The sequence below is a fragment of the Pangasianodon hypophthalmus genome, chromosome 14 (genome assembly GCF_027358585.1).
Source record: "Pangasianodon hypophthalmus isolate fPanHyp1 chromosome 14, fPanHyp1.pri, whole genome shotgun sequence".
Taxonomy (NCBI): Eukaryota; Metazoa; Chordata; class Actinopteri; order Siluriformes; family Pangasiidae; genus Pangasianodon; species Pangasianodon hypophthalmus.
Genome location: NC_069723.1, coordinates 5,771,432 through 5,784,910, shown reverse-complemented (window position 1 = coordinate 5,784,910; position 13,479 = coordinate 5,771,432). Strand labels below are relative to the sequence as shown.

Here is a 13,479-nt window from a genome sequence, read left to right as displayed (position 1 = left end):
CGCTGCACCTCCTGTCTGTATGCTGACGGTGGTGTCATCGGCGAACTTGATGATGTGATTCGAGCTGTGCGTTGCTACACAGTCGTGAGTCAGCAGAGTGAACAGCAGTGGACTGAGCACACAGCCCTGTGGGGCCCCAGTTCTCAGTGTGGTGGTGTTGGTCCAAGTCAGGAAGTCCAGGATCCAGTCACAGAGGGAGGTGTTCAGGCACAGCAGGTTCAGCTTTCCAATCAGGTGCTGAGGAATGATTGTGTTGAATGCTGAACCAAAGTCTTTATTGTCCGGGTGGGTGAGGGCCAGATGGAGGGTGGTGGTGATGGCGTCATCTGTTGAGGGGTTGGGGCGGTAAGCGAATTGCAGGGGGTCCAGTGAGGGGGGCGGCAGGGTCTTGATGTGCCTCGTGATGAGCCTCTTGAAGCACTTCATGATGATGGGTGGAAGTGCAACAGGACGGTAGTCATTGAGGCAGGACACTGAAGACTTCTTTGGCACGGGGATGATGGTGGTGGCCTTGAAGCACGTCGGAACAATGGTGCTGCTCAGGGATGTGTAGAAGATGTCCGTGAAAACATCTGCCAGCTGGTCTGCACATCCTCTGAGCACCCTGCCAGGAATGTTGTCTGGTCCAGCAGCCTTCCGTGGGTTGACTCTGTGTAGAGCCTTCCTCACATCGGCCGTGGTTAGGCACAGCACCTGGTCATTGGGTGGAGGGGTGGTCTTCCTTGCCGTCACGCCATTCTGTGCCTCGAACTGAGCATAGAAGTTGTTCAGTGCATCTGGGAGGGAGGCATCACTGTCACAGCCAGGTGATGTTGTCCTGTAGTTGGTGATGGCCTAGATGCCCTGCCACATGCGCTGGTCTCTGCTGGCCTTAAAATGGTTGTGGATTCTCTGAGCGTCTGCACGCCTCTCTGATAGCCCGGGACTTTAACTGTGGCACTGTTGTTGGTGCCACATGGGCTGGTTTGAGGATTTCATCTTACTGGCAGACACCTGAAGGTTTTGCACTAAAATCGACAAATGGTTTTTGTAGCTATTCATAATGGAATTATTATATCCATTCATTCATGGAATTATTATACCTTTTAGAATTGTTCTCTAAATTGTTTCTGATTGTTCTTCAGTTAATTTTTATACATTGTATTTCACATCGAGGGTGGAAAAAGTTCTGACATGAATTATCTTAGTTTTTTTTAACTTCTCAAAAACTAACACTACAATAGTTTTTTTTTTTTTTTTTTTTTTCCTTGTTCTTTTGTTTGTACATATTTCAACCATTAAATATGGTTTTAATCTGGAGCTCAGTAAGGCAGTGTTCAGGTTGGGCTACTGGAGCAAACCACTGACAATAGGGGAAAAAAGAGATTAGTGTGTTTGCTATTTGCATCATATTAAAGAATGTGTTCTTTGTCTCGCAAACGGGGTTGCCACAGGTTGGGGTTTTTTACACTACTTTGGGTGTGTTAAACATTGGCAATGTCAAACAAAGGGACAGTGTAAGTACAAGCAGTGTAGCTATAGTCAGGTACATAAATATTTGGACACTGACAAAGCTATTGTTATTTAACTCTTGGCATGGCTGTGATTAGGAATAGGCACAAGCTGCAGAAAAAAGCCACTAAAATCACCTTAAATAATCAGTTTTTGTCAGACATCATATGTGTATATGAGTATATAGATACAGCTCAAGATACACTTTCATTTAATCAATCACATCAAACATCAGAATGGGGAAAATGAGAACCTAGTGACTGGTGCCAGTTGGGCTGGCTTGAGTATTTCAGAAACTGCAGATCTCCTGGGATTTTTCACACACAGCAATCTCTAGAATTTACGCTGAACAGACCAACAATAAATAAATAAATAATTTTTAAAAATCAAGTGAGATGCAATGAGAGGCCTGATTTTAAGAGGCCAGACTGGTTTGAGCTGACAGTCTACAGTAACTCAAATAGCTCTTTACAGTCGTGGTGAGCAGAAAAGCATCGCAGAATGCACAACACGCCAAACCTTGAGACAGATGGGCTTACAGCAGAAGAAGACCACACTGGGGTGTGTTTTTGATGGAGACTACAAAGCACTTCTGTAAGTCACTCTGCATAAGGGTGTCTGCTATATGCTGAATATATAAATGGATTCCACTCTTATCAGCAAAAAACAGGAATCTGTGGCTACAGTGGGCAAATGTAAAAGAAACATATCAGAATCAACTTAGATATCTTACAAAATCACCAATGTTTAAAACAGAAACAGAGTAAAGAGGTTTTGGAAAATAAATTGCTCTGATTGGTTGATAGGCGCAGTGCTTTACTAGCTCTCGAGCCTCCATACAGGGAGCCTTACATCACGCGCGCCAGGTTTAGGCGCTGACGTAGAGCCGCAGAGCGCGCGAGAAGGAGGGATGAGTGGGATGAGAAGGGAGGGGGGAGGGGGGGGGAGAATGGGAGGGGCTGAAGGGGCCCCGTCGGCACCGGCGCAGACGGCGAGGAACAGCTGCAGAGCGGTGCTCCTTCACCCAATTACAGTGACGAGAGAAAAGAGACAGGGAAAAAAAAACTAAACAAAAAAACAGTATATTTAAAATTTCACTCATACCGTAGATTAAACAAACCAAAACTTTAAACATGGTTGACCGTGAACAGCTGGTTCAAAAAGCTCGACTAGCTGAGCAGGCGGAGAGATATGATGATATGGCAGCAGCCATGAAATCGGTAAGTCACCTCGTTTCATTTCTGACAGCGATAACAACGACCATTTCTCTCTCTTTTTACTGTCACACAAGTGTCCGTGTCGATCTGTGTAAGCTGTTAGGACATCTGGCCGATGCTCAGCTACAGAATGGACAGAGAATCCTCCCTTTAGATCCCGGCTATATGACATGGGATTTCAAAAATATAAGCCTATAAATGTGTGTCCTTGTGCATGTTGTTTTCAGCTGATGAGCAGAGCAGTGAGACGGGCTGGGTGGATTATATCAGGGTGGATTAGAGCTGCTGCTTGGGCGGTGCCTTCCGTCTTCTAGCTTACAGTCAAATGAATGAAGGAACACAGCTACACAAAATGTAACCAAATGTGCTCCAGAGACACCTTAATTCTTTAAAAAAAAAGGACAATATGGACATGTTTCACCATATAAGACTGCTTGATAGTGTTTGCTTACTAGCCAATAGCTCATTCATTCATTCATTCATTCATTCATTCATTCTCATCACTGAGTAAGCTTTAACGTTTAAAAAGCTCCACATCTGGACAAGACAAAAGATACAAAGATAAATCTTACACACATTTCTGTCATTAGTATTATCATGTCTAAATTGGTATGGCCATAACGACAATCCTCACCAATGTTGTATTTATGTCTTTGTGTGTGTGTGTTTGTGTGTGTTATTTTCCCACAAATATGCATTTCCCCTCTAAGCCAACGTCAGAGGCGGCAGAAATCCTTCTCGAAGCTTCCATCGCTGTCATATTGCAGTGGGGCCCAGCATTGCTTTCTCTTCATTCATGCCCTTACGTTCTCATTTTAGCTCTGGTGATTATTATGTCAGTATATGCTTATATCTATTCCATGCTATTCTATATATATATATATATATATATATATATATATATATATATATATATATATATATATAAAGGAACATACTTAATGAGTGACTAGTTATTATCATCCACAGCATTAAACACTGTTTTTCTGCTATATAGTTTATTAAGACATTCTCAATTCAGGGCCTTTAGAGGAATTTAGATGATGTGATTCGCATCTGCCAGCGTCTTGTGCCAATTCTGTTCAGGCAAAAAAAAAAAAAGAGGCAAGGACACATGGATTTTAATCTGATCTTTTCACTGCACACACACCGAGGAGGCGTCACTGACAGACACAGAGGCGCAGAGGCCCTCCCCGCCTCTGCCTTACAGTTGACATCATGTCTTTATTGCCATGGTGTGTTCTTTCTCCCTTCTTAAAACTTTCGATTTAACATGTCTCCATGTTGTATTTTTGTTTTCAAAAGCAAGTTGTAAAGTGGACACATTGCATCAGCAGTGCTTGTTTAAGTTCAGTGGGTAATAATTAATATCTGCTTTTGGTGTCTGTCAATACCACTGAATGCATTTTGCCATTCAGTTCAGTTCAATTCTGGTATGTATTAACTTTAAGCAACATAAAAATAAGCAGCCATACTTGTTCATCATTGTCCAGCCCTGCAGCTGAAATCACACAAAAAAAAATTCTGCACATACACATAAGCATGATTAAGCATAATTAGCATTCTTATTCTGAATAAGTGTTAATGAATGTAAAAATAAATCACAGTTAAATAACAATCAGATCTTTATATTGAAATTACAAAAGTACTGCCAGTTGAAAAATTATCTGTCCAGACAGTCTGTCTTCTGTTGCAGCAATATTTTGGCAAACTGGGGTTGAAATTTAGGTATTGTGTAGAATTTGTTACCTTTGTAAGGATACAGCACAGCAGCAGTAATTCACAAATGTATGATTCACAAATTAAAAACACAATTCATAATTAAACAAGTATGTTTGTAAATTTCTGAATGTTTTTACATTTATGAATTAATTGTGGAATCTGCATTTGCATATCCTTACCTGTGAGTTGGATTTTTGTGTGCCTATATTGAGACTTACCTGCCAGGCTCCAATTCACAAATTAGTGTTTTTTCTTTTTTTTTTTTTTTTAAAGGACATTCTCTTTAGCCAATCAGATGTGAGTTTTCAATCAAGCCAATCATAATATGCTTTGCTCAATGCTTTGAGTCAAGAAGCATAACTTTGTGTGTCTGCTGCACAGTGTGCCTTAAATAATGCACAGAGAGGACGGTGTTTCATCATTCCAAAATGGCAAATAGATGATGATAATATTGACAAACAGATGATGATGTAGCTCATACTGCAATATATTTCTCAGCTGTTATTTATCAAACATCTACAGACTGTTATTTGTTTAGCAAGCTTGCTGTTTGTTCTCAGCAGAAGAACATTGAAGACCAATCAAATTTTGCCCTCCCATTAGAGATTTCCTTAAATCCACTTAGATCCACCACGGACACAAAACTGTCATGCAGCCAATGGTTTTCAAGCCTAGGCTTGCCTAGTTTAGGCTCGATACATGGGAATAACTATGTTATAATAAGTTTTGAAATTAATTTCAATGCTAGAACAATATACTATGATGACTTTTACTGATTAAAATACTAAAATAAAACAGGGCTAATTTTGTACACAGTACGATTAAACCTGAGGTCCACTAGACAGCATGTCAGAGCTGAAACATCTCCGTCTGGCATGTTGACCTGTAAAATTTTTTTGGCGATTTTGTGCTACATGTGTTTCTCTGTGCAGCAGCATGTAGATGCTAAACACATGGATGAGCTCTTTTAGTTCCTCTTTAAGATTTTCAGCCAATGGTATGAGTATTGTCATCAGCTTTGTCTCATGCAATGACCTTGCATTTGAAAGTATTAGTAATATATATACACAAACATACATACATACACACTCACACAAACAACAACAACACACACACAGACACAGTATATGTGTAAAATAATGGTGTTGTTTAATGACCAGTAGTCATTAAGTAGTTACTTGCTAGTGGTGTATTTAATGCAAATAATCACTTTTTTTTTTTTTTGCTTCTTTCAGGTTGCTAGGCAATTTGTAATATTTGAATTGTTACAAAGATGTGTTTCTGTAGCACATGCTAGTAAGTATTTTCTGAGTTCAGTATAATGACTGAATTACAGCTGCCCCCTATATAATGCTCTAGATAAAAGTAGAATTTAGTGAACGAGTGAGGAAACAGTGAACAAGTGAGAAAGTGGTTTCAGACACAGTAATTGTCTGACATGCTTTACACTAAGCATTTTATTCGTGTTCTCTAAGACTGTGATAAAAAAAAGAAAAAAAAGAAAAACACCTTAAATTTTGGAAACGATTGTGCCGCTTAACCTGCATTAGGTGTGTGCAGCTGTGTGCACCAGAGTTGCACTGGCACTCTAGATTTGGATGAGCTAATTAGGTCAGGAACACAGAGCTAAAGCACACGCTCACTCACTGTCAGTAACCTGTTTATTCTGGTCAGGGATGCGGTGGATCTGGAGCCTATCCCAGGAATACTGGGTGTGAGGTGGGAATACATCCTTGATACAGGGAGAATACACATTGCAGGGAACCATGCACACACAAATTAACACACTCTTTCACAACTAGGGGCAATTTTTCTTAACACATCCACCTACTGGCATATTTTTGGGAGGTGGAAGGAAACCAAGATTGAACCAGGGACCCTGGAGTGAGATACACTTTTATTAATTATAAAACTGTAAAAAAGATGAGTACTGTGGGGTATAATGTTAAAAACAACAAGCAGCCATAACGTACTTTAAGAGGAATTGGTACGAAGTATGGATGCGCATCTGTAGTTTGGTTTTAAGATGACAGCCCTCTTGCTGTCAAGCAATGGGGACTTTGTATACATAACTTTTTTAATTAAGTTGTATTTGTAAGAGTAGTTTTAATGTCAGTATAATTGTTTTAATTAAATAGGAATTTGTGTGGGATTCGGAATTTGTGTGGGGTTCTGATTTTCAACTGCATGTTTGCAGTTGTGCAGTAAGGATTGATTGATTGATTGATTGTACTTTGCACAATAGGTATAGTGCTAGGTATAATTAGTCCTCTGTCTGACTAATCGTTCCCATCAGTATTGAAAAGCAAGTTTTACTTCTTTGCTGGTGCTTCCATTCACCACAGTTAATTGTATGCAGTTAAACATGTGCATTCTGGTACTGGGTCAGCTCTTCTTAAAATTATTCAGATGTAAGTTTACATCTTATGATGCTCTGCGTTTCACAATACATACATACACACATTAGTGTGTCTTATTGCAACAGTACTCAGGTTCAGCTCCAGTTATGCTATGTAAGCTGTATCGTAGAGTAGGGTTGAGGGTTGTATCATTTGGATTGATTTGTCTCTCGTTAGTTAAGCTACATCTGCAAATCAGATTTTTATTAGTTTACTTAAGGAATTATTGTTCTTTTCCAGTCACATTATCAATACTTGTAGCCAGTAGTTTGTAAAGGAGTAGGGGAAGACTGTACACACTCACAGAATGACTCCTGATTTATGGTGTTATCACATAATCAGACACAGAGCAAAGCACATTGGATAGGACCAACCTTTTTGTATAATTTGGACGGAAAAGTCCTCCAAAAATATGCTTTTTGAATAATCAAAACTACCCATGAACTATGAAAATTATGTTTTGTATGGAAGAGCCTTGTCTGCTGATCTGGATCACTGGTCATAAAAATGCATCTTATTATCAGTACAAATAGAGATATATCATTGTGCATCCCAAACATTTACAATTGCTTGGCTGCTTATTGAGGGACATCTAAAAACTGCTTAACTGTAAAATGTCAGGTCCAATGATAAAAGCCCTTTTAGCCATAGAAATTGCTTACTTTTTGTGCATTAACACAGTGCTTATAGCCCAAGAGACACACACAACAATTATAAATTGATTGACCTGAAAATGCATTGTTGTGATCTTATTTTCTCTATACTTAAATGATTGGAGTTTTATGCATATGGCTTAAAACATGACATGACTTAATGGACCAAAGGCAGAGGAGCCACAGAAACACCATGCACATCTCTGTTGGTTTTATATGGCATAGTTTTATAAGCGCTCTTCATTTACTATAGCTGGAAATTGGTTTTGCAGAGGCAAACCAGACCAAGTGATGATCTTATATAATTAAAAACATTTGTGTATGGCACTGAAATTTAAAATCAGTAGTGGAAATAGAATACAGTGCTCCTGACAGGGTTTAGAGAAAGGTCAGGGAAAAGGCCAGTGTAACAGGTGACCCACCACGTACTAGTCATCTTAACTTACAGTGCAGCTGTGCAGGACTTTTCATGAGAACATTTTGTCTGTCTATCTGCCTGTCTCTCTCTCTCTCTCTCTCTCTCTCTCACTCTCTCTCACATACAAATACACACGAAACACACACACACACACACCATCATCATCATCAGTTTAGCTCCTCATGCTCAGTAGTAGTTCTCTGCAGCTTCACAAAGCAGCAGCTAGAGATTCTCAGATGTACAAAAGTAGATGATTGCCATGGAAACTGGAAACTGCATTAGCTCTTGCTCATCTCTACGCCTGTGCAGTCACATTCAGGGAGACCAGTGTGATTATAACTGTTACGCAACCAAGGATTTATGGCTTGGTGCTATCTGCCTTGCATTAAAATAGCACTGGGCCTCATTTATCAGTTTTTTTAGTAAAGTTGTGTGCAAATGTTTTCATAGGCCAAACAATTACAAATTTCTGTCAGATTTATAAAAGTGTGGGTAACACTGATTTATTTTGTACTCATGCATGTGCTGATGAATGTAATAGGCAGGTTCATGCTACAGCTGATTTCAACTCCATTAAAGGCAAAGCTCACAGACCGGGCTTCACAAAATTTTCATTAAATTTGTGCATGTAAATTGAAATAAATAAGCTGTATGAACCTGATAGTGTAATCTGTGTTTACATTTGCAGTGACCAATTGTGAATTATGTGATTTGAAGTTGATCAAGCTGATTGAGGTTCACGTCAGTGAGTCTCCTTATATGTAAACTCAGGAGCTATTGTAGGATACGAACGTTTTTCCAAACTAACAGGATTTTCCAAACACCAAATTTCTTGTGTAAATGCTCCTATGACCCATTTACGAAATAAATTTGTTCATAACCAGTTTGATAAATATGGCCCATTGTGTATATTAATAATGGTATATTTGGAACCTTATATGTCCCAGTAAGGACATACTTACAGGACTGTAAAAATCAACACTATAAAGTTTACTGTAAAGATAAAACAGGTTACTTTTGTAACATCCTCAGCTTTTTTCAAAGTAGATATGAAAATGAATTGTCATTTTAATCTAAATACTGATATTGTCCTTTCAAAGCAGCACTTTGCAGGTTAGAGCAACTGCAGTAAATATCATGAAAAATGTAACAAAGACATGGTCTTAAATTGCATTCTGGTCATTTCTGACTATTAACAAAAGTAATATTCCATTATTAGGGTATTTCATAAAAAAAAGTTTAAGGGCTCATTATATTTCATCTGAATTTAAAAAAACAAAACAAAACAAAAAAACATTATATACTTTTTCAGAACAGTAGGGAGCCCGAACAAGGGGATGTGTAGCAAACAGCAAGGAGTGTTATGTGAAAGTGCACATTTTGTCCATTGTCATTTTTGCTACAGCAAGATTATCCAGAATCACAGATGGAGATCATTTATTTGAACTTTTCTTAGCGCTCAATTTAAGCAGAAGGTTTGTATGACTGTTTACCAGCTTGTCCCCATTACAATTAAACTTGAATGGGTAACCTAATTTTAAAATAATAAAAACAATTTAAAAAATTATAAAAAGGGATGTCCCTCCAAAATTTATAGAAGGACAAGACCTTACCAGGGAGGCTGCCAAGAGACCAACGACAACATTGTAGGAGCTGCAGGAAGATCTGACAAGTACTGAATACTCTCTGTATGTGACAACAATCTCTTATATTCTTCACATGTCTGGGCTATAGGGTAGGATGGCTAGATGGAAGCCCTTTCTAACAAAAAACATCCAAGCTCAACTAAATCACCCCAAACTATGTGGCAAAATTTGTTATGGTCTGATGAGAACAATTCCAAAAATTATAATAATTCCATAATTCCAAGAGGTATGTTTGGTGCAAAAAAAAGCACATCAAAAAAGAACACTATACCCAGAGTGAAACATGGTGGTGGAAGCATCATGAAAAGGGATTTCACCTTTCAGGATGACAATGACCCAAAGCGTACATCCAAATCAACAAAGGAATGGCTTAACCAAAAGAAGATCATTGTTTTTGAATGGCCTAGCCAGAGCCCGGACCTGAATCCAACTAAAAATCTGTGGGGTGACCTGGAGCGGGCTGTCCGCAGGAAATATTTGACAGATGTAGAACGTTTTTGCAAGAAAGAGTGCGAAAATAAGTCAAGGTGTGCCATGCTCATAGACTCTTACGCAAAAACACTGAGTGCTGTAACAAAATCAAAAGGTGCTTCAAAAAAGTATTACAGGATGTCTCAAAAGTCTCCATGCCTAGGGAAAATTAACACTTTTTAGCAAAATATAACTTCATTTACAAAACCTCCTCTACATGATTACCATTTCTTTGTAAACACACACACAGTCATCTCTCCCAGTTTGGCTCCAAGTTTGGCAACAGTGTTGTGTGTGATGTGCTTGTCATGTTTCCTGTTAAAGTCCATCACAACCTTCCGACAGCTTCCTAATCCAGCCGTGAGATTTCAGTACGTTCTTCTTTTGTCAAAGGCATTCTTAAAGGCATTCTTTCTGAAAAAAAAGAAAACTAATTATTTTGGAAGACATTTTGCTAAAAAGTGTTAATTTCCCATATGTATGGAGATTTTTGGGGCATGCTGTAGTTTAGGGTTATGCAACTCGATTATTGTACTTTTTTTTTTCTTTTTTTCCCTATAAAAGTTTCTGATTGTTTTTCAATTTATTTGTGTACTTTACAATTTCACATTAAAGGTGAGAAAAGATCTGACATGATTTAACATTTTAACAGGGATGTGTAACATTTTTATATCCATTGTACCACTCAGGGAATATTCTGCCTCACACGTAGTGTGGTCCTGGGACAGGCTCCGGATTCACTGCAACCCTAACCAGGATAAAGTGGTTACTGAACATGAATAAACAACCAGAAAAGGTTTTTTGCTCAGTGAAATAAGTTAGTGTTTGCAAAGCTGCTTTCCTCACACTGACTGGAGCATTTATTAAAGTGGTGCTGATTACTTCAGTGAGCTTTTAATTTCACTAGAGCAACATGGAATTAAACACATGCAAAGTGAAAATGAAGACGTGAAAAACAACACAGGGTGTGCCATGTATGCTGTAGCAGGGACTGAACAAGAAGAATTGACACTGGTAGAATTTGCATTTCCCTAATTATTTTATTCACCTGGCATTATTTTGTTTGTGTTGTAGGTAACAGAGCTGAACGAAGCTTTGTCTAATGAGGAGAGAAACCTCCTTTCTGTGGCGTACAAGAACGTGGTAGGTGCGCGCCGCTCCTCCTGGAGGGTGATCTCTAGCATTGAGCAGAAGACCTCAGCTGACGGCAACGAAAAGAAGATTGAGATGGTGCGAGCCTACCGTGAGAAGATTGAGAAAGAGCTGGAGGCTGTGTGCCAAGATGTGCTCAGCCTGCTCGACAACTATCTGATCAAGAACTGCAGCGATGCACAGCATGAAAGCAAGGTGTTCTACCTGAAGATGAAGGGTGACTACTACCGCTACCTGGCAGAGGTGGCTACAGGCGAGAAGCGATCCACAGTGGTGGAGTCTTCCGAAAAGGCATACAATGAGGCGCATGAGATCAGCAAAGAACACATGCAGCCCACACACCCCATCCGCCTGGGCCTGGCACTCAACTACTCGGTTTTCTACTATGAGATCCAGAATGCACCAGAGCAGGCATGTCACCTGGCCAAGACAGCATTTGATGATGCCATCGCTGAGCTCGACACCCTCAACGAGGACTCCTACAAAGACTCCACGCTCATCATGCAGCTGCTCCGAGACAACTTGACACTGTGGACGAGCGATCAGCAGGATGACGAGGGCGGCGAGGGCAACAACTAAGTGGTAGCTCTTTCTCTGTGCAGAAAAATGATTTAAGAAATATGGCTGGTGGACTTTGGCAAGCAGCTTTCGCCATGGTTTCCTCTGCAGCGGCAGTTCTTTATTTTTCCATGAATTCAAAAAGAAAAAAAATATTGAGGGCAGTTAAAAAGGGGTGGGGGCTGAAGTCTTAGTTTGAGGATAAACAGAAATATATAATAGCTGAAAGCGCCCTTGTCTCGGTTCTCTATGACGTTTGCCAAACCACTGAAAATGTCAGTCAATCAGCCAGGAAGGGGTCGTCGTTGGTTTGGAATTGCAGCCACGCACTGGCATATGGACTGATGTAGTTCAAAGAGATAAAGAGATGTTGCTGATTTATGTTTCTGGGTAGTAGAAAAGCATTTGAAAAAGAGGGTGAGCTAAAAAACAAACAAACAAAAACCACTTGAATTTACTGTCTGAAAAATAGCCTTAAATGGTTCCAGTTTTAGTCACAAAAAAGATTAACGTATATAAGGCAAATCTGTGAGTTTAGCAGCTGCAGTAAAATAAACATGGCATATTTAATCAGATTACTCTAATGTTTTGACCTCCAGAATAATCACATATAGAGTAACAAAACAAAATATTATGGCCATCATAGTCCAATGTTACTGGAACCATAGGTTATTTTGAAAGGTCACATGTGATAAGAGGCAGACTTAAAAAAATAGAAAATAAGAAAAATATTGCAGCTTCAAAGTTTGTGGTTTACTTCTGTGTTTAATTTATTTTTGCACTTGCCAACTATACTGTTTTGTCAGTGTAAGATAATGATACTATCAATGATTCAATATTGTGCATGCTGGTGATGTATTTATACAATAGCTTGACTTTATTAACTTATACCTTGGATGTTATGTATTCCTATGATTGAGAAGTAAAACATGCTTCATATTGATTACTTCTTATTTATCTTTTTTGATTTGCTAATTTAAAAATTGTGATTGTTATGAATAAATTGATCTGTTATGGGCGTTGCTGTTGTGACATGAAATATGTTTTATTTCTTTAGCTAGACTGAAATTTGAAAAACACTATTGATCACTTAACTGTGCACGTGTTTTTCCTCACTAAACTATATCATGACATTGTTTAACAATGTTTCTGCTCTCAGCGATTTATGAGTGCTTTTTTTTTGTCATGTTATGCACAATGCAACATGTATGGTTTGAGCTACAGTGGAGTATCAGAATCAGTGTTTCTGTGACACAATCAGAACATGGACCATAAATTGTATTTGGCAGTATTAATTTTTTCATTCATATATTTATTTTTGTTTCCTTTTTTAACTTTTAGCTGTCTGGGTAACACTTATCTTGAATGTGAATAATTATGTAGCAGTTGCACAAGAGCCAAAATAATGAGACATGAAAAAAAAGTAAATAAATAAAGAAAAAAAAGTGGTCATAGATGTATTGCCTCTATGTTGGTCATGTGTAGTGAGGGACATTACTCTGAAGCAAGTTAAAAAAACTCATATTATATATTATGCAACTGTTTAGATGATCTATATAGTTGCATAATACAAACAATCCAGTCAAATCCAATCAGAAATATGCAAACTTCTGCTGGTTAAGTTTCTTAGACTCATGTGTATTTGTACTGTACACTAAAGCAGAACTTTATCATTTAGCCAACACCACTAAACTGATACAGGGTGCATCATATTCCTTTCCATATGCTCATGGTTGGATATACCAAAACACC

The 13,479-nt window shown here is 38.7% G+C and overlaps 1 protein-coding gene across 1 annotated transcript; it reads left to right on the top strand.

Annotated features, from left to right (window-relative positions):
• The first annotated feature begins 2,453 nt into the window (after window positions 1–2,453).
• On the top strand, window positions 2,454–13,176 carry ywhag2 (3-monooxygenase/tryptophan 5-monooxygenase activation protein, gamma polypeptide 2). The gene is made up of 2 exons (XM_026924970.3): window positions 2,454–2,711; window positions 11,092–13,176. The coding sequence occupies exons 1-2, from the start codon at window positions 2,625–2,627 to the stop codon at window positions 11,746–11,748; spliced, it is 744 nt and encodes a 247-aa protein (XP_026780771.1). The 5' UTR covers window positions 2,454–2,624; the 3' UTR covers window positions 11,749–13,176.
• Window positions 13,177–13,479: the final 303 nt, after the last annotated feature.

Bases quoted from the DNA above. Each gene is read 5' to 3' on its own strand.
- ywhag2 (XM_026924970.3), top strand. From the start codon at position 2,625: ATGGTTGACCGTGAACAGCTGGTTCAAAAAGCTCGACTAGCTGAGCAG. The intron at 2,712-11,091 runs GTAAGTCACCTC...TTTGTGTTGTAG, and splicing joins TGGCAGCAGCCATGAAATCG to GTAACAGAGCTGAACGAAGC.